The sequence below is a fragment of the Sinohyriopsis cumingii genome, chromosome 9 (genome assembly GCF_028554795.1).
Source record: "Sinohyriopsis cumingii isolate HCF-2022 chromosome 9, ASM2855479v2, whole genome shotgun sequence".
NCBI classification, from domain to species: Eukaryota; Metazoa; Mollusca; class Bivalvia; order Unionida; family Unionidae; genus Sinohyriopsis; species Sinohyriopsis cumingii.
In genome coordinates this window covers 96737007-96758988 of record NC_142969.1, presented here as the reverse complement: position 1 = coordinate 96758988, position 21982 = coordinate 96737007, and the positions used below count along the sequence as shown (strand labels likewise).

The following is a 21982-nucleotide window of genomic DNA, read 5'->3' as shown; positions in this document are numbered from 1 at the left end:
TAAGAACCACCGACCCACAGGAAGTTAATTACAAAATTTCTCACACACCCACACTGAGCCAGAGGCTCAAACCCATGTAGACAGGTGAAATTGCAGTGATTGGTAAAGGTGGGAGCTTTAGACCACTCAGCAACCTAAGGCTCAACTTCAACATTTGATACTGGGCATTCAAAGATATTTCAAAAACACTAATATGGGCAAAAATAAATATAAACAAAATGAAATAACTTCTATCTTTATTACCAACATCTCTGATGCATCATACACTATCTTTCGACAAATATTTAAAAAAAATTCTATAAAATATGGTGCATTAAATATAAATATGTACATGTATATAAAAATATATATAAAATGGGGAAAATAACTGGCTCACTGTTAATGTCACCACTGATAATAAATATGTGAGATATAATATATACATAATATACAAATTATAACACAAAATGATACAGTAGCTATCAAATACATGTAGGGGTTTCCACAGAACCAGTTATCTCATGATTGTTATGTATTCTTCACTGTGCGGTATTTCTGAACTAAGAAAGAAAATAACACTTTAATGAAAACAGATTTTTCTCTTTTATAAGTAACAAGAAACCTCTACTGAATCCCAAATAAATCAGTTATCACATTTGTGCAGTAACTGATTCAGTGCAACAATTAGTGCAGACTCAAAAAACGTGTAAACAAAATTAATCATGAAGATATGGCACAATTTATAACACAAGACGTGACATACCAGAATGAGAAGAATAAGTGCTGAATATATGTGCGTATAGGTTAAGGGCCACTTAAAACAACACAGACCCTGATCTGTCTCACATAATATGCCTGAAGATCAGGGTCTATGTTATTTGTTATACTGACTAATCCTAACAAGCTGCATAGACTTAGATCTGCTGGTACATTATGTGATGGCAGATCTGGGTCTATACACATTGCAGTTGGACTTACAAGTAAGCGTATATGGTATTTCTAATTTTTAAACCTCACTATCTCTGCTACTAATCAAATGTTTAGTATGAGGTATTCTCAAACATGGTAATGTAAAAAGCATGAAGACAATCACCAAGTCAAATCAAAATTGTCTACAGGCTAATGACCACACAGGCCAACAAGACGTGTCCTTTTGCTGAAGAGTGCAAAACTTCTTGCCAATCAATCAAGTCACTCAGCTTTCAAATAGATCACTATGACCTTTGATGCAAGGATCCCAAAACTGCATTACATGTACATGAGTTTCCTGATTTTAAAAGGATGAACATGTATAATGTGTTAAAAATGCTGCAGCGAATTCCAGTGATGACGGAGAGGATACCAGGGTACATAATCTTACCTTCATTTTCGACAACAGATGTGTTTAAAACTCAACAATTTTTGCTTTTGTTTTCATTTTTTCTTCTTTTCTTTTAATAACTTTTAATACAAGGCCAAAGCAGTAAATTTAACAATGAAATCGACTATAAAGAAGAAAAAAAAACAACTTTAAGGTAACAGAGAATGCAAGGGTTTATACCATTCAGGCTGAGGATCATACCTTCCATCTGATGAAAGACTCAGATGTATTCCCAATACCGCACAAAAATGGTATGCAAATGTTCATTCTTGTGACAAATAACATCCTCATTGTGCATGTCAACCATCAACCAATTCTGGTGACATGCTAACCAATCCAAATGCATGTCATCTGATGTGTGAATAATAATGTCAGGACTAAGTATTTAAGTTACATGACATGAGCAGATTGAACATGTATACTGTTTTTGCTACAAAGCATTTAGTTTCACATCTTCAAGATATTTGAGCTTTCAATTAAATTCCATATGAAACTCAGGTCATACTGCAACGACTTGCTACGGGATTAATATTGTTTTTTTTTTAAAAACAAATATTCCAGTCCTTACTTTGAGTTTTAAAATTCTAACATTAAAAGTTTACAAATGTTCTCGAACCTAATAGTTCATATTAACCTACTTTTAATAAGTCATATTTTTAATTAGTCACGTATTGTTACCATGATTCAAAATTTTACCAGTATAAGAGTTGTCTTCCTCCCTTACAAACATAAACTGTAGATTTTATAAGCGATGTATTTTACGGTGTGTTGCTTTTATTATTACCTTTCTGAAGTATTCATACTTCATCAAGGATTAAATTTCCACAGAAAACAGTGCCATAGACAAGTTAGTTCTGGTGTTTTAGTTCATAAATACAGCAGCAGCTAAAATTAAATGAAAATTATTAAATTTAATCATTATCGGAAAGAATAATATTGTGAGTGACTTCTTGTTTTTTTTAATGCATTACTTCACCAAGTTTCATAACTAGTACAGATTTAATCATGACAACACTAAGTTCTTTGACAAATTTAAAATTTAATAAGTATGACAATATTTGAAACAACTAACTTTGTGGGAAATGGTGCAGTGTTCATAAAGGATTTGCTAACCCAAATTTCTAAAAGAACTATTAATGCAGCCAGTAAGATCAAATGATGAGGTAATTCATGCAAATGCAGCTAGAAACAGTGCTGCATTGCATACAGAAAAAAAGATTTTAAAAAACTTTGTTGTGCTGGCTAGTAGTCTGTGTTAAACATGATCAACAATAATAAAAATTGTTCACACACATCTATAAATAGATCTAAATCCTCTTTGCTGTTGATACTTGAAGATTAACTTATATTTACTTTTTTTAAAACATTTTCCATTCAATTCAAGAGGAATTTTTGCTATTATTTGTCAAAAAGTCTGTTTTTCAATAAAATCATAATTCAATATATCTTGTAAGGTATTTAATAAAGATATCAGCATTCAATGTACAATATGTATACTGCTATATACAATTTTTTCTTCAGGAAAAAATGAAAGCTAGAACAGAAAAGGAAAAGAAAGATGGACAGAGAGTGAGATCAAGGTTATTTAAGTATATAATAATTTATTTTACACAGAACTGTACATGTAGTGACTGAGCATGCAGCATTTTTCATAAGAGTTGTAGAAACTGGCCTCTTATAAGTGTTAAGCATCAATGTAAAAGTTTTAAACTAAAATATATGCTTTAGTTATAAACAAAACTTTGATGGCCACCAATACCAATATTCAACTACAAGATGCAGGAAGCCAATTTCTCTACATATTATTTGTAATGTAATCAGGTCTTCTTTATATTTAAATGCTTCTCATCAATGCTGATAGGAAAAGTACACATCCTCTATTTACATGTTTTGTGGAACTGTTAAACACATGGATTATATAATATCAAGAAGGAAGATTACACTCTTCACAATAAACAATGTTAAATAATTTGATTATTTCTGCACACTTGCTGGAAAGGTGCGAGACGTGAAAAACCAACTTTGAATAAAAAAAAACTTGCTGAGAAAGCAAACAGAAAAGATGCATAAAATTATGAATGATATCCAGAAAAATTACTTTGTAGAGTATTGGATTTAATGTCTGCTTAGTAAAATGAAAGCTGACTCAAATTTGTTCATTTAATTTTACGCTTTATTGCAACACCAAACTCATACCAATGTAACTTTTTTTCATACTTAAAATACATCACAATTTATCAAAATTTCTGAGTTTAGTAAGAAAATATTTCTGTACCCTATTATAGAAATAAATTTTCAAATTATCACCTTAACTGCCAAGTTACAAAAATCTTTTCTCTTTTTTCTAACAACTGTCACATGAAAATGCTGAGTCTATTCCCAGGGAATTAGAACAGACATTGTTACTGATAACTTAGCAGCGAAAACAGAATTTAAATTATAAAATAAATTTATCAATGTCTGTATAGGATTTTTAAAATAAGCAGATATTTCTATGAAAATACTTAATGTAGCTACTAAACATTTTGGCTGAAAAAATTTAAACACATAATAAAAAAAATGTAAGATTTGTCTTTAAAGAATGTTGCAAAAATGCTTTCTTCTAGCATTCACAATGTAAATGAGATCATTATTGAGTTTGAGACAGATTTTTAAAAGAAAAATACAGGTTTAAGATGTTAAGTGTTAAACAGACTCATGAAAATAGTCATTTTGAGAGAATTATCATTTAAGTTTGATATAAACATTTTACAAATTGGACGTTGATATTTGAGAAAATACATAAAACTAATTAAGCAATACAAAAAATGGATATAATACTATTGCAACTGACATAACAAGTAATTAAACATGTAACAAAATGCATGAGATCATGTATTTCATGGTAATAAAAACCAACCCAGAGAAACTCCAGCTAGTTTCTTGCCTTTCCTTCTACTGTCTAGTTAATAGCACCAACAAACGCAACATTATTCTACTATCACATCTGAATCAATAGGAAAATTAAGCAGATATGGTATTCAAATCCACGTATAATGGTTTTCATTGAACACAATGAAATATTTCAAAATAGCAATAAATTCAGTAGAAAACCTGTACTTGGATCAATGATTTAGTTTCTATTCTTTCTATAAAACCTCTTTTTAAAAATGAATCAATTTATAGCAATAACGAAGGTCCTATACAGGAATAGACTTCTCAAATATGCTTCAAAAAAATCAACGGATTGTAGAATATTTTGTATTTATGAATAAATTGAAAGACACTTTATGAATACATTGATAGACAATTTGCAAGACCAAGGGAAATAAATTTATGAGGTTTAGCAGGGTTATTCACTTTAGACAAGTTTCTTTACCAATGCAAATAATTAGCATACCCTAACAATATCAAGGAATCAAGACACTGGTAATGGTGACTCATGATGTGTAATTTTATCCTAATACATTGGTCTGAAATCCTTCCTTCAGATTAGAGTTTTCTTTATAAATAGTAAAGCAACCATTTTCCCAGTGATTTTGCTTTTCTTGCATGCAAACAATTTATATATAAATCCTCATATTGCACTATCGGTTGTATTCGATTTGACACCATCCTGTCATACCATTCCTGAGAAGTGTTTAGAGTAGAGGTGGGGATGGTATTTCTGAAAATGTCGCAGCCTTTGTTTCTTCTCTTTCAGACTGATATTTGTGGCATCCAGTATGTAATTCATCATCAAGACAAGACCTTTCTGAGTACACTCCTGGCTCTGACGCTGATACTCTGTTTGCGAGATCTGACTGCAGAATGTTGTTTCTGAAATTAAATATCTTCAGTAAGTCTAAGGAGTTTGAAAACAAAAACACCAGAGGCATAGAGTAAATTGCAACTGACAAACGGAAACACTAACCTCATCAATAAATTTGGTGGGAGTAAATGGTCAAGGTGATATGACATTGTACCATTAAATTTAAAACTATTTCAAAGTTTACTTAACAAAGTTTATAAATCTTTATGCCAAAATAATCTGTCAAATTTTTGGTCAAAACAGTTTGGTTGGTTTTGAGTAGGTTGTTATATCCCCACTTTTCCAGATATAAGGTCAATATAATGTTTCCTATTTGACTGGTTTTAAAATTAGGGCAGGTTGAATTTTTCTGTGATTATTTTATTTTTTGTATCATGAGGGAAAAGTGCTTGGGTTGGCAATGGGAAACAGGGATGGGCGGCTGACCAGACACATTTTTTTTTAAAGTTTGGCCTAATTCATCTATATTGACAGAGTGATGATGATTAAGTTTGGTATGATGTTTGATTAGGGTGAGTAAAGGACAGCAATTGGTTTCACATCCTTGATGTAACTCTCTAGACCAAGGAATGGAGATAAACAGAGTGATGGCAATTTATTTGTGATGGCTTCAGTTTCTATCAGTAATCTGATGCATGCCTGGTAGAATTTTAACAATGATGAATTAATGACTACAGGATGCTCATGGTCAAGAAAGATGGAAAACAGCCGTTGTATTTGACTGCATATCTTCATCCAAACATTGGGTCACCATGTTATTTTTAACAGGTTGCCAAGATGAACCAAAATAATTTGAAATTTCCTACCCAAATGGTTTTTTAACATTTGATGTGTAGTGAGGCCAACACTATTAATCTGGAACCTGTGTCACCATCCCAAAAGGTTAAGAACCACTGTTATTAGGTTTTATGATTGGGGTAATGTGAATAAGAAATAAGTCTGCCTAGTAGGATTGAAAAATATTTAACCACGCTGCTGGTGAGATAATTCAGAATGATTAGAGCACTGAGCTTTGTGCAATGACAGTAATCCTTAAAGACAATAATAAATTTATTTGTTGTCTTAACTGCAGCACCAAAATACAGCCAGTTTGCTTAAACAGGTGTGTCACGGTGCTTAATGTGTCTTTTCTTCATGAAAACTCCAAAATTTCACACCTACAAATTGAAAGAGATTCACAGTGTAAAAAATACCCAAGGTGCACACATCTGGTAACTAGTGTTGGTGCAATTATTACATATCAAGTTATTAGTATACATTTCTTACCACCATAACAGAAATACCAATGTTTTTTAATCTCTGCCAACGCCTGCACTGAAACAGCATGATGGACTGAGAGATAGTTGGGGTGTTTGTGTAAGAAAATGCTTAATGACTCTACAGTCCATTATGATAGTTATTAATCTTTGAGCTTGGCACTTGTGACCATGGAGCTGAAAACTTAACCAATATTTTAAGATGCCAGTCCTTGACCAAAGGGAGAGTTGGGATGCATGAATGTCAAAAGGAAAGTGCTTACTGACTCAACAGTTCATGTTTGCTAGCTATCACTTCCAGGGTTTGGGACCTTTGACCACGCAAGAAAACTTAAACTAAAGTTAATGCCAACAATGCTCCTGAAATGAATAACAATCATGTCACATCCATTCTACGGATTGCAAGACAAATTTATTTTCAATTTTAAAAAAATATATCTGATTTCTTTTGATTTCTAACCATTTACAAAGGCCATGTAAGCACAGTTCCTATTATAAAGAGGTGCTGTAAGCATGATAAATCAGGATGCCATGAGAAAAGAGTTATCATGGATCAAAATGTAATATTTCTGTGACAATAGTGGAAATCAAGACTGAGTCCAAGAGGTGCAAAGCAAATAAGCTGACCCTCAATGAAGCCCGTTCATGATTTAACAACAACATCGAGAAATAATGACCACTAAAACAAACAATATTGTGTTAGGAGAAAAATACCAACCCTGAACCAGAGAAATATCTCCTTCCTTGTCTTGCTGAATATGTATATTGACTGCCTCTCTTAGCTGATGGGGAACAGTGAATACCTCGTCCACATGATGCATTAGGAAGGCAATTAGTACAGAAGCCAAGCTATGAGCAATTATTTTGTGCTTCAGGATCTTGTCTGTGAAGGTCAGGAGCAAAACTGTCTCATTGTCTTCCTGTGGCAAAAAATATTGAATAATCTTTATATAAAAAAATCATGCATATACAACTACATAAACAAAAGGCTCTAATGTCTGCAGAGGATGAGGTCTCAAAGATGAAATGTTCTCCTTTCTCATGATTAATATGAATTCTAGTGAATCTAGTTCACCCAACTGCATACAATAATCAAACTCTGCAAAAAAAATTTTAATGGTTAAGTCAGGATTCCATGAAATGTGGTCATTGACTTGAAAGAAATTCAATTATAATGGCCAAACCCTATCATGCAAATGCTAGCTCTGGAAATAAAGATAACTTTGAGTGACCATCACACTGAGTCCCCTGTAACATATATAAATATGCGTGTATATAAACCAACTGCCTTATACAACTATTAAAGTAACCCACCTGAGATAACATGAAAGTACAGATTGTACTTGAGTATTGTGTTGTATGATAGGCAAGACTTCAAAATTAGTGTACAGTGGAATGAGACCAAAAAAATATAAACTTATGGTGTTCACTAAAAAAGGTGAAAGACATTTGAACTGAATAAACATATACTACATTTGTTAGAAAGAAATAACTGACTACAAAGTAGGTGATCATCACTCACTTAACAGGTAAATATAGGTGTTTATGTTCATGCCACTTACAATATATGGTTATGAAAGGAAAAGTGTTGGTCTGATCTATTTTGCATTAAAATATAGCCATCACTATACATCTTTTTTCTCTATTCACAGGAAATAAAACTGGCACTAACCTAGTCTAAAATGGATTGGGTTAGGAGAAGTCAAGCTGTATTCAAATGACTGGCATGTGCAAAACAAAAATGCATTTTTAATATTCCGAGTCCTTTAAAACGTTGTACTGTTTCTGTTTGTCAGGTAAATATTTGGATGAGTAAAACTTTATTTAACTTTGGAGGATTTGTTTGGTGGAAATTAATATTAGCAAGTGAAAATTATTGAAATATTAATCTTCTGCTGACCTCAAGAATCAATCATACTGCAGCATTGAGAAAATGACATCTGCACTTGATAATTACAAATACATACCACATAAACTTAGCACGAGACTGCTGGTTGCCATATTAAACAGCCATATGTTACAAGCTTAGTTCACAGCCTACAAGCAACCAGTCTAATATATGATGTAAGCAATCAAGTGCAGCTGACTGCATGGATGTAGTAAAATGTAGACATGGAAACAAATGTAAAATTAGCCAGCAGTAAAATTACTCTCCATAATACAGATACAGCTAAGGCATTATTAACATAAACCAGCAAGGCTTGAAAAAAACAAAATCCCAGAAGCTGTAACTTCAATTTTCATATGCCCAAATTTGCCCCATTTTAACATTATTTATCACACAATGTTGCAATTGCTACACATAAAATATGAAAAGATAAAAGCAGAATCATATTAAACTGATTTGTATGTTTATTTAGAGCACATACAATGTCAGGTAAAGCAATGTTTTCCTCCAGGCCCCGAGATCATCCATTGTTTAACCGCTCTAACAACATTCTTGTCATAAAGAGTGTTTATGCTCATTAGCATCTGAAGTGTGTCTTGATTTATAAGTTGCTGTTTACACTTTTGATGTTCATAGGTGATGCTGAATATGTTTAACCAGTGTTTAATTACATTAGTGTAAGCATGAGCAAGGGACAGCTGAATTACTATCCATTAAACTTTAACTTGAAACACCTTGAACAATGCAATAACAATTAAACAAGACAATAAAAAAATCAAAATACTTTTAAAAAATTGCCGAAATCATTTTAAATAATTATTTTTCCTTTTTCTCTCAACTTTACCAATGGATGTTCAATTTTTAATCAAAGACTCAAAAGCCAATATGACCACATTTGATTTCTGTATTACTTACTATACCCCAAAAACACATTTCTGCATTTGGCCTAAACTCTACAGACTACAACAACGTACGCACAATAGCCATAATCCCATGCATTATTGCACCAGTTGCAACCATTGGTAGAACAGTTCTGATACCCACTAGACTGCTTCTGGCTGGTTTCTGTACTGCACATATGTATCCAGAATGGTATTCTAGAATCAAATCTAGGTTAAAGCTATGTGAGAACTAGTTAAAGTAACCCAGGCAATCTGTTCCCAGCTCACATGCTTCATTTTGTATGCAAAGTGTACACTTTTCGATAGAAGTATAAGTAGACGATCTTTATAAGGATAAGAGACATATATGGTAATAAATATTAATAATTTACAAGTCTTTCAACATCCCGAAAATAACATTTCGGAATTTCATCAGTGTGTTCGGTACTTTTCTCAAGCAAATTTATTTATTTTTCCTCAACAAGCCCAATGGGCACTTCACTTAAAAGAGACCCAATCTGAAATTAGAGGGGCCAAATAAGTTTGATCTTTTAGCTCTATTACTGGAAGAAAACGACAGTATAAGGCCAGGCAGTAGAGATATGGTTTAGAGGACTCCATATCATGAAATTCAACTGCTGTCCTGAGGTTAAAGCAACTGACACATGTTAAAAGTCATAGCAGAAAGATCTAGAAATATGAAAAATTTGAGTTACTCATTAATTGCATTAATTCAAATTTTCACCTTTTGCAATTATTTCTCCAATTAAAATGGCTTGAGAACCCCAAAATTTAATGACCAAACAAGTTTTCAAACAGACTGCCCTATGGATATTAAAGTTTTCAAGCAGACTGCCCCATGGATACTGTAGTTTTTAAGCAGAATGCCCTACGGATACCAAGCAGACTGCCCTATGGATATTAAAATATTCATGAGCACTTGCTGTGATGTTTCAGATGAATCACTCTTCATACAATTTTTGAAGCAGTCATGAATCCAATAAAAATATTTTAAAAAAACGATTTCACAGGTTAAAATGGACAAAAGATTTGCATACACGAGATATCAATGTATGATCACAAATAGGATATCAATATATGAACGTTTCTCATACACAGGATATCAATGTATGATCGCACACAGGATATCAATGTATGATTACACACAGGATATCAATGTATGAACGTTTCTCACACACAGGATATCAATGTATGAACGTTTCTCACACACAGGATATCAATGTATGAACGTTTCTCACACACAGGTTACCAATGTATGATCACAAACAGGATATCAATGTATGAACATTTCTCACACACAGGATATCAATGTATGAAAGTTTCTTGCATATTAATGAATCATATGGATTATGTCAATTACAGATCAGATTATCTTAAAGATACTAATTATACAGCTGTTAGGAGTTTCTGAGTTATGCAAGGGGCCATGGTGGCCCAGTGTCCGACTCATATTCCAAGGGTCAGCTGCCTCAATGTGTCCTTGGAAAAGGCACTTATCTCCATTTCCTTAACAAGAGAAAGCAATAATGTGTTAAAAGTGCTATTAAAACCCACATAAAAACAATACTGAATGATGCATACATTTTATGTCCTTCACACTCTCCTCCTTACCTCAGTATCCAGCTGTAGTTCATTATCCTCAGCTGCTGTGGCCATATATTTTAGAAGACAATGAAGTTCCACTTTAGTGTTATGGGACAATAGCACAACTGACAGCTGTAAAGCCTTCACAGCAGCTTCATTCTTCTCCTGTAGCACCAGATTTAATATTGCAATCATCAAGTCCAAATAGCGTTCTTGTAACAATGGTTCTGACTGCTGGCTGTAATATTCACATATCACAGAAAAAGCTTCAAGCTTTGATCTACAATCTGAGTACCTTGAAAAATCTTGAACCTCCTCCTGTAATCCGGAAGATCTGGAAAAATGTCCCATACAGTCCACTGCAGTCCTCATATAGGGGTCTGAGATATCTTTAGCACCAATGCAGGGCAATGAACAGTGTTTAGCAAAATCATTTGAAATAACATTAGATGAAAACTGACGGGAATGTCTCTTTTGTTTATCCTCATTTAGAATGCTGTCCAGAAATGGAAGATCCACAATTGTCAAGAGTTGTCGCAAGGCCACTTCTCTCCAAATGTCTTCGATCTCTGAAAGATTTGGTAAGAGTCATCTCAATGAATTAAAACAAAACAATTACCCAAAAATATGGAATTCACACTATCTCCAAATATATTTATATACATTCCAAACAATGACATGCACATCGTGATGGAACAAAAAAAACACTCAATCTAAGACTAACTCAAGATGATATTACAATGACTATTTCACACTAATTATGATGTGCATTTATTGGCTTGTTCATTCCTAAGTGCTGCACAATATTGTCAATTATTACTGATTTATTTATATAAAAGTTCAGAGACAAGAGCAAGAGTGCTGGATAAATATATCAGCATTCTCGTTTACTTCTGTACAAGTGTAAGAAATGAAATTTTAAGACTTCAGATAAGCATTATCAATACAAGAAAACTGCCATATTTGTGTGGCTGGATTTCAACCCCCAGATTCGTTTTTATTCAAAGGATGTCAAACTTTGAAGATTTTGTTCTTCCTTTGAACAATGGAATAAAACTTCTTCATACCAACTTATGTGACTTATGAGCAACAAAATCAGAAAAATGACCTAAACACAAACCTTAATCTACATAAAATGAGCGCAATGCAAAGCTAAAATCAATGAACCATTAAATAAGGACACAGCAACCAATTTCTTTTACTGATGGTTGTTGTTGTAGTGTTTAACGCCATATTTCAGCACAAGAGAGGCTATACATGGCGGCCAGTATAAATGATGGAGGAAGAACCCTGGAAAACCCGAGAGAGAACCACCAATCCACAAGAAGTTACTGGCAAGCTTTCTCACATACCCACATTGGCCAAACCCCGAGACTCGAACCCACTCTGACAGAGATGAGATGGCAATGATCCGTAATGGTGAGTGCTTTAGACCGCTCAGCTACTTGGGGCCCCACTGATGGTTGTAATAATACTCGTGATACAATTATATATCAAGTTACGTGACTTCACATCAAATAATGCCAGAGAATGTGAAAAATTAGTCACAGTGACCTACTTCACATGAAATCTAAATAGATGGACAGACATTATCAACCCAGAAGTGCCTTGCAATCTAGACAAAATTGTATAACCCGTGACAGTAAACCCGTAGAATTTAGTGTCGTATGATGACACATATGACTAACTTGTATGCAATCTTTATTCCTAATCCTAAGACCACTACAAACACACCTTCAAAAGATAAATCCTTGTTCCCCTCTTGCCAGGAATCTGAAAGTTTTTGTCGCTTGGAGGAGAAATTCCTTTCTGAAATGTTGCTGTTTTTCCGCTTTATTGACTTGTGTAGCTGTGTTATCTCCTGTAGGAACAAAGATTTCCTGCTGGCAACAGGGTTACAAATAATTCCCTCTCCAATTAGGTCTGGTTCTACAGAAGGGTCAATTCTGAAAACAAAAAATGGAAAATTAAGCAGTCTTATCATTAGCATGTTTTATTGTTCAACGGGTAAATACAGAAGACAAATTCTGACATATGCACATAAATCCCCCCAAAAGACGAATAAGTAATTAATTGACTGAAATATAAATCTCGGATATTTTCATTTATTTCCTCATCACCTCTTATGGCCATTGATTTAAACATTTTGTTTATAATATTTATTTATAAAAACAATAGCATCTAAAAAACCCACAAAGTCATATAAAAAGTCAAAGTAGTAAGATACCTGTGGTATCTGAATAAAACAATTATCACAAAATAAAGTTTAGGCATCAATTGACTTTCAGTAGATAGATCATGATCACCATACACATCCTGTTCAACACAAACGGAAAGGAGAAGAACATTTAAGAATTTGGCTTTCATTTTAAACCACAACTGCCAACCCTTATTACGAAAATATTGACTGCTTATGACAAATATACTGATTTTCAGTATATACTCATTTGTAAAACTTTAAAGCATCTTATTATTTACATCTACAATCATCAGTAGAGTAGGACAGTAACTTACTTAATTATTTAACATGTATTGCATTCTTGCACCTTCTGAACAGGCACCCTGTTAAATACACTCTCAGATACAGGCTGTTTAGAACAGCATTATCCACACCTTGTTTTTTTCCCAATCATTATCGATTTCAATGTATCATCTTTCATTAATAATCTAAAGCTGTGCAATTTTATTACTGAATTGTTTGTTCTAGCAGACAAGTAATCCTTTACAATTGTGCATCAAATTGGAAAAGTCTGCATATTTGACGCATGACGAGTGGGTAGATAAAACACTGGGTGTTAAGTAAACCTTAAAACATGTCTTTAACTTAAATCCAATGAGTTATAGATTAAAAAAATTACAAGTCTGACATTCCACCAAGCAAAATCAATGTCAATGAACAGCGCATTCAAATGATGTTTGAAGATGTACTAAATCATGTCGGTATAACTTCATATTAAAGATGTCAATGGGTACCAGGGTACTTGCCTACTCATATTTACCCAGGTAAAAAAACAAGCCATTAGGTACCCATTAATGCATGTAAAAAAAAGAAATCCATGTTTCCAAATTCACATCAAAGATTATATTTGACAGTCTAATGGGGCGACACAGAATAATGAGTACAGTTTGAGGTTTGTGTCATGTGACTATCGGCTGCTGTGCATTTATCCATCGTACATCTGTCTAATGATCTTATAATTTTGAAGTGCAACCATATGGCCAAGTAAGTTGAATATTTTCCTTATTTGATATTTACAGTAACTGTACATGATGTTTCCAAGGAAACAGATGGGTTTCTTGAATCTGAAACCATGTTTCACAGATTCATTATATTTTGACAAGCAGACCAGTCAATATTGAAGAGAAAAAAAACATGGTGCCAAGTATTAAGAAAAACAGGCTGAATCTATGTGACTTCTGGATGTTATATGACTGAAAAATGTTGGAGGAGAGGGATTCTGTGAACTGAAGAACATGTTGCATCAGGAAAAGGACACTTCAATAACGCTTTACAAATTTTGACAGAGGTATTCGACAGTGATGTGATACAACATTTAGAATTGGTGGACTATATGACCATTCAGTAAACATTAGACATTTAAACTGGTTAAAGTGAATGCTGTGGAAAATAATTTATTATTTTGTTTTGTAACTGTATTCTTGTACTAATCCACATTGATTTTGCCAATTTGTGACAAGAATTCTAACTAACTATAGATCCAGGTAAGCAGCAAAACTAAATGCAAATTTTTCCTGTGGTTTTCTGTAATTATGGCATGTAATATATATTACTTATTTCATGCTCAGATTACATTTTTTTGCCACTTATACTAGTAATAATTATACGTATACCTCTCTGGGGGTTGGCAAGTATAAAAATAAAACAAAGCAGTTCTTGTTCACATTAATATAATCTCCCTTTGATCAAAACTTGTGTAATGAATCATTAGGATTGACAGGTACCAGGAATAAGTTTCCAACAATTTTGATAGCTTTACCTCATATCCTCAATGCGTTGTTTAGTAACATCAACCTCCTCTGAATTTGTGACCTGCAATTCTTCATCCTCAGAAATTTCCTCCGATCCTCCGCTTGTATCATTCTCCTCATCCGAGGTCTTTGGTGTGACATTCTCAGAGTTATCCTGTTGAGTCTGAATGAATCTGTACAACTTACTGTGACTATCGTCAAACACCTTCTTTCCGTCACCAACTTTAGCAATAACAGACTCAAACACGTTCTTATCCATCAAGGTTTGGCAAAGCTGAAAAATTCAAAGGATAAAAATAAACAGAAATAAGCTATTTCTCCACATTTGTAATTTTGTAATTTAAAGAAAAAACAACATCTATGACAAGTCCATAGGTTTTGCTGTAAAATGTCTGACACCAACCTCAAGGTCAAAAGGTTGAGTGAGCATGTCAGGGAATAAATTGTCTTAATGAGTCTCCCTAAATATGAACAAAATTGATCAAAGGAAAGATCAGCAAAATTAAAAATAAAGCCTCTACATATTTTAAATGACTAACCTCAACTGCAAGGTCTATGGGAAGAATAAGCATATCTCAGAATGGTTTTGTCCCAGCTTCAAAGCGATTCATCCCAAGTATGAAAAAAATTCAGCATGAAATTTAGGAAATATACGCAACTGAAAAAATCTCAACTACAACTTTAACAGAAAGTTTCTCAATGCGAGCATGGCCGCTAACTCAAAGGTCTAACAAGTACGTCACTGAATGAACTGTCCTAGCATCTTATTAATTCAAAATTAGGACAACGAGAAACAATCAGGAAGTTACTTTGATGTCTCACTTTTCCCACTAACACTTACTTAACCACAAAACAGCAATCCATCAAAGGAACTGGCACTCTGCTGGCCAAAATAACAATTTGCAGGAATTCACTAAAAGTCTGTTTGCTTTTATGTTTTAAAACTACTAACTAATGAAACTCGTCAATGATATTTTGAGAAACTCCAGCATAATAAATGTCTGAGTTAACATGTTTAAAAGTGTAGTTGTAAACTCCTTGTAATGGTGAGATGGATAGAAGATTAAGGTTACTGTAACCTGATAAACCACGTAGTTATGATCAAAGTCATCGATACTAAAAGTTAAAAGCATCTGTTTCTTAAAAAATTAAGTTATCACTGGAAGATGAAATCCAAAGGCAAAATCTATCTTTAGCAACAATTACCTAATTTTTTTAGAAATATTGGCTCAAGAATGGCTTTATCTAAAATCTGAAGGAAACGTATGAACCATGTTACACTGAAATCTGTTCACCAGAACTTAATTTGACACCAGGAAATAAAATACATTAGCAAAATCTATATTTTGTTAGCACCAGTGACCTTGACATTGGAGCTACTGATCCAAACATCAATAAGGTTCTTTCTTGGGCTAAAGGGTACATGTGTACCAAGTTGCCTTGAGTTTTGTTTACTAAAACTAAAGATATGCAACTGAAACTGACATCTGCCCAAACAGATCAATGATGGCAAACATCCTGCAAATTTCAGCGGTAAAGCATAAAAATTAGAAAAAGGTCAAGCCCACAATCAAAGCACTGCTGTAAAAGATTGTTAACATTATTACAACTGGTTTCAGCAACCGTCATGTGCAAGTGAAAAGACTGAATATTATGTTAAAAGATTCTTTCTTTCAAAAACTGAGAACATTTAATCCAAGAAAAATTGTCAAAATCAAAACTGAATATTTTTTTAATTGTTCCGTTAGTACTGATGCAGTGATTTCAATGCAAGTAATAGTTAAACTTTTTCTCATCCTTGAGCAAATCTCTGAGTGCCAATTCTGGAATTTTAAGTTAACTACAAACTCTGAAGTCACTTCTCTACAATGAACAGCATTTCTGAACCAAAGCCTTTTTTCCACCAAGTACTCATTTCGCTTGTTTGCGTTGCTATCTTTTATCACATTTGCGAATAAGCAGGCAAGTTTAAGTTGGTCTGATTATATTACAAAAAAAATATTTACGTGTTCGATCGATCAATTTAAATGAGTTGACCCGACACATGATCGGCGCAATTAGCTATTATGCTGGTAGGATTTGCATGCATTTGAACATTTATGTAATCCCCTTTATTTCCTTGGATACAAAAATGGAATTAATCTGATAATACAAAGGACATATTCTTTTAAGTCAGTGCAAAAATACAACAAATACTTCTGCAGGTCAGATATCAAAACACAGTTGGCACATAATTAGTTTCTCACAGTTATGGTAGACTGATATACTTCATGTTGAATCAGGGCACATTGCACTAATAATGATTACACTTAAGCTGAACTAAAAGACCTGAAGAAACTTATTTAATTGGTATCTGTTTATCAAAGTGCTGCCTCCAGTAGGTGTAAATGACATTTGTATTGATAATTTTTTTTGTTGAATATTGTTATTTATTGTGAACTAATAATACTGTTTGGAACAAAAATTTAACAAAATATAACACTTGTCTTATTAAAAGTTACAAATTTAAAAATGTTGATTCAAATTTCCATGTACTATCTACTATTTCTGATGATGAAACAAGTGATATATTGGGATTCAAGGTTTCAGTTACCAAGTTTGATTGTAATTTTCTTCACATTCAACAAAATAAGGTAAATGTAATTTTTTTTTGTATTTTCATGGGATCTACACTTAACCCAGCATTATAAGCAGATTCACAAGTTATTGGAGGAATGGTGTAGTTTGAAAAATAAAATGGATTATTCTTTCATCTTATTGAAAATGATGGGTACCCTGATTGCCTTGTCCCTGGATGGGTCAGCACATAACATATCCGAGTCCTTCAGTAAATAATGAAGCACAACGTCCACTGCATCAGCCCCTGTGAAGCAGTTCTTGTGCAATCGCATCTTTTGGCGTCTTCGTTTGATCTCCACATTGGACTTCAGGTGCTGGATGACTTCATTCCAGATTTGTGTAGCACGAAATGGACCTTCAAGTAAACAGGTAAAAGCTTACTTACTTGTTGCAGTCTACCATGAAAAAACTGTCAGCAATATGTAAGATTTGACAAATTACAAACTCAAAATTTTGTCATCTGGCAAAAGAACTTGATAGCCCTGCTTTCAATTTTGGGAGCCAGATAAAGGCATAAAAAAAATGCAACTATTTCCTGTAAGACTTCCATTTTTTCTTCTTATAAATCATTCATAATTAGTCTACTTGATTCCGAAATTTGTGTAACTGTTGATTCACAATTTTCATAGCATATTCATTTTGAAAAGGTATTGTCATGTATAATTACAAACCATGAACTAAAAGACCCAATAAATAAAAATAATTCTTTCACGGAAACGATAAGATTCTTTCCCTAATCCATAAAATAAAGTATTAACAAACAAACTACAATATGAATACCCATCCAGTGAATGGACTGCATATGTTTTTGAAACAAAGCAGGCACAAAGTAACCTAGACCAAACAACCTGGTATCCATAAATATTTAGTGCTATACAACTTGGGGGGGGGGGGGTCTTTGCATATTAATTTTAAAAAACACTGGACACTTCTTATTGAAAATCAGTAATAAATAACTTAACTTCCAAATGAAACAAGCATATCTTGCTGGTCTGAAAACCTACATGAACATTAAACAGCATGAATATATAGATAATAGGATGGATGGACAAGTGGATGAATACCAGTATTAGCCCCTACCAAAGACTAACACTGCATAACACTATATCTAGCATGGGACATACCAGTATAATACAAACATGTAATCATCATCTTTATGAAAAATGACAATGAAAATTAGGATGGCAATCGATCATGGATTTAGCTTGAAATTTAGAAGGAAAAAGAAATTAGAAAATTTTGTCAGAAAGAAAGATAGAAAAATGGCATACTGTTATTTCTGTGTCCCAACATTGTAGCAGGAGTAGTGAGGTCTAAGAAAATCCTGTTTGCAGAGTAGAATCTATAAACATATATCACCAAAGTCATATGCACTACAGGTGACATAGAAATGAAGGCAGACTTTAAATACTCTCCTGACTGTTGATAAGAATAAACCAATCAGTCCTTTGAACTTGGCAGACAGAGTAAGAGCTCTTGTATGGTGATGACTTTGATTATAATCTAGGTCTGGAACACTTACTCAATAACAAGCTTACTGGCAGCTTTGAGAACTGTTAAGTCAATCAGGCATGCCCATTCAACTGTGAAGACAATTACCACAGGTGTTAATTAACATCCCTGAGGTATACACTGCTGTAATCAGTGAACCAAGAGAAAACTGAGTTAATTGTCATTTAAGACCTTTTCAAACAAATTTACAACATATCAAAAGAAAATGAACAACAGTGAGGAAATTGAGGAATTAAACAATAAAAAATTTCCAATAGTATGGGGCTTACTGCTTCCATTTCTAACAATGTATAGACTTTAGAACAAGGTTCAGGTTTTGCTTGCTGAGAGCCCATTTGACTTATGTTCTTGAACTGGATCACTTACTTTCTTACCACTAATTCGCCTGAACAGTAAGTAAGAAAGAAGACACCTGTCTATCCAAAATGATCAACTCATCAGCTGGGTTTTTTTTCTTTGCAAAGGGGCAAAATAAAGAAATTCTAATACATTCCAGATTTTAATTACAAAATGAAACAAACAAAATAAATAATTAGCTAAAATGTCACTCCTACCTAATAATATAATTCAACTGTAAAATTATTACATTGATATCAACCAGTAGACTAGATATGAATCATGAAAATAGCCATTTGTATGAGTTACCGTTAAATTAGATGTTCATGCTTTTTCATTCTACACCCTGAGAAAATATTTTTTTGTTATAGTTACTTATTTTTTTTTTACCTTTAACACTATCATATTTTGTATTTATCCTTTTTCTTATTTTACTAAAAGTGCACATATACGAGAAAATCTATGTAACCGGTGCTGCAATAATTATTTTACTGGTAGAAAAAAATACATTTGTACAGCTGTAACACCACATATTGCATTAGTGACTATATAGTAGGTTTTTTTAACACTGGAGATAATTAGTTAGGGCAAGAGAAAACTATTTTTCTACAATTCATTATTACCTTCTATGAGTCAAATATGGAACTTGTTACCTGTTGAAATGAGAAACAACCCTTCAATACATAATTTTAAAGCCTATTTGAATTGCGATAAAGAAACCACGCCATGTTACTACTACACTGGTGATAGAATGTCTCAGATGATGCATGCTAGGGTAAGAACAAACTGTAGTAATTTAAATTATGCCATATATAACTCGTGTATATAATAATACGTATTGCTCCTGCGGTGAAATTGATGTAAAACACTTTTTTCCAAATATTCAAATCTTAGAGATCAAATCCTATATACAATATATTTTGCTTGTACGATTGAAACATTATTTGGAAACCCTGTTAACTGTAGAAAACAACACAAATCTGTCCAACATTATATTATGATGACTAAGAAATTTATTTAATTGACTGAACTCACAACCATGTGAATCGCAATTAATTAGTTTTCAATATTATGCCTTGCATGTAAGTGTCTGCATATTTTCTGTTGTTTGTTGTAGGGTTTAACGCCATTTTTCAGCACACGATAGGCTATACATGGTGGCCAGTATTAATGGTGGAGGAAGAACCCAGGAAAACTCCCAGAAAGAACCACTGACACACGAGAAGCTACTGGCAAACTTTCTCACATACCCACGTTGGCTGAATCCGAGACTCAAACCCACACTGACAGAGGTGAGACTGCAGTGATCCGTAATGGAGAGCGCTTTAGACCACTCAGCCCCTCATATTTTCTGTATTCATACCGGCATTGAGATCCTTGACATTATATTTTCTTTCTTGTTACAGTTTGAGAGACAGTGCTAATAAGCTTATGCTTTCTACTGAATCCCCCCAAATCATATGTTTGTAATTGTATTTGACAAAGTTTATCAAATAAATATGGTTTAAACTAAGAGCAAGCAATTTGTAAGCAGTACGCTTGCACAGGGAGCTAAATGAACAAAACATTTGTTTTCTTCATATGAAAATCTTTTTATCTGGTCATAACGTGCATCATTTTTTTTTTAATATTAGTAAATATTCTATGTCCCCAAATTTTAATATAAAAATATAAATCGGGTGGGGGGCAAATGTCCGTTTCGCACTGGGCGCCATATTGCCACGCGCTGACCCTGTTTGCAGTCTACTCTGCAATCTTACCCCGATCCCTTTTTAAAAAAAAACAAAAATTATATCAATATTGGCTACCCCCGTTTTAAAATTGTGGACACATTCCCAATGTATAATCTGAATTCAGCATAATTCAATAAGTTTAAGAGGGCCAAAGAAACTTGAAATGAATGGAATAAAATGTCCCAAGTTAACAAACTTAACACCAAGTATGGACCGATACCTAGGAGAAGAACTATAATTACTTAACATTCAAACATTTATGAGTACAATTTATTTTTCTTTGTATATTTTTATTACATGGATGAGTGACCGTTACATGCAGCAAGACAAACACCTTACCCCCTTTATTAATAGTCATTTTAACGGTTCAGATCTCCTGAATAAATGCATAATTAGTTCTTAAGCTTATGCATTAATGTAAGTATAATATACCGTTATTATGTTTTGATTCTCTGAGAGGAGCAGAGCGTTTAAAAAGAAAGGGACTTCCTAGCGACAGGTCTGTCCCTGCTATCGTCGCCATGTTTTTTGTTTTGAATTTGGTACCATTTTCCCAGAATGCATTCAGGCAGTACAAAACATTTGGAAACCATTCTCCTGCTATACCTTCGACTGGGTTCATTCTCCTTTCTACATAATCCGCTAGTAGAACGCGACTGTTGCGAGGATGTGTTTATACTAGACGTTGATTTCGATAATGATGACGAATACGACCCAGAAAATATTCATTTACATTTGCAAGTGACATTTATTTTCTGTACTTCATACATGAGACATTTTATATATATAACAATCTTTTTTCATCAAGGTTGTCTTGCTAATACTGTAATCGCCTTTTCGTTTAAAAGGGCTGTACAATGGCCTAACCTGTAACAATTTAAGATTTGTTATAAAGAAACTTGTTTTGATGAGCTATCTTTCATAAAAAAAATAACTAATGTTCATAACGATTCTTGTCTTTTCATAAAAGAATGCACATTTTTATGAAGACTTCATGAAATAACGTGTAACGACCGTTATTCGTGAAAAACGT

At 33.3% G+C, this 21982-nt stretch overlaps 1 protein-coding gene across 1 annotated transcript; it reads right to left on the bottom strand.

Moving 5' to 3' along the window:
- Nucleotides 1-223: 223 nt before the first annotated feature.
- LOC149792291 (DEP domain-containing protein 7-like) lies at nucleotides 224-21486 on the bottom strand. The gene is made up of 7 exons (XM_089970852.1): nucleotides 21382-21486; nucleotides 17524-17723; nucleotides 14758-15023; nucleotides 12494-12705; nucleotides 10787-11328; nucleotides 7104-7305; nucleotides 224-5137 (listed from the first exon to the last, which is right to left on the bottom strand). The coding sequence occupies exons 1-7, from the start codon at nucleotides 21470-21472 to the stop codon at nucleotides 4938-4940; spliced, it is 1713 nt and encodes a 570-aa protein (XP_089826978.1). The 5' UTR covers nucleotides 21473-21486; the 3' UTR covers nucleotides 224-4937.
- Nucleotides 21487-21982: the final 496 nt, after the last annotated feature.

Bases quoted from the DNA above. Each gene is read 5' to 3' on its own strand.
- LOC149792291 (XM_089970852.1), bottom strand. From the start codon at position 21,472: ATGGCGACGATAGCAGGGACAGACCTGTCGCTAGGAAGTCCCTTTCTT. The intron at 11,329-12,493 runs GTGTGTTTGTAG...CAAATCTTTCAG, and splicing joins CAAGGATTTATCTTTTGAAG to AGATCGAAGACATTTGGAGA. The intron at 7,306-10,786 runs GTAAGGAGGAGA...TTTTTGCCACAG, and splicing joins AACTACAGCTGGATACTGAG to GAAGACAATGAGACAGTTTT.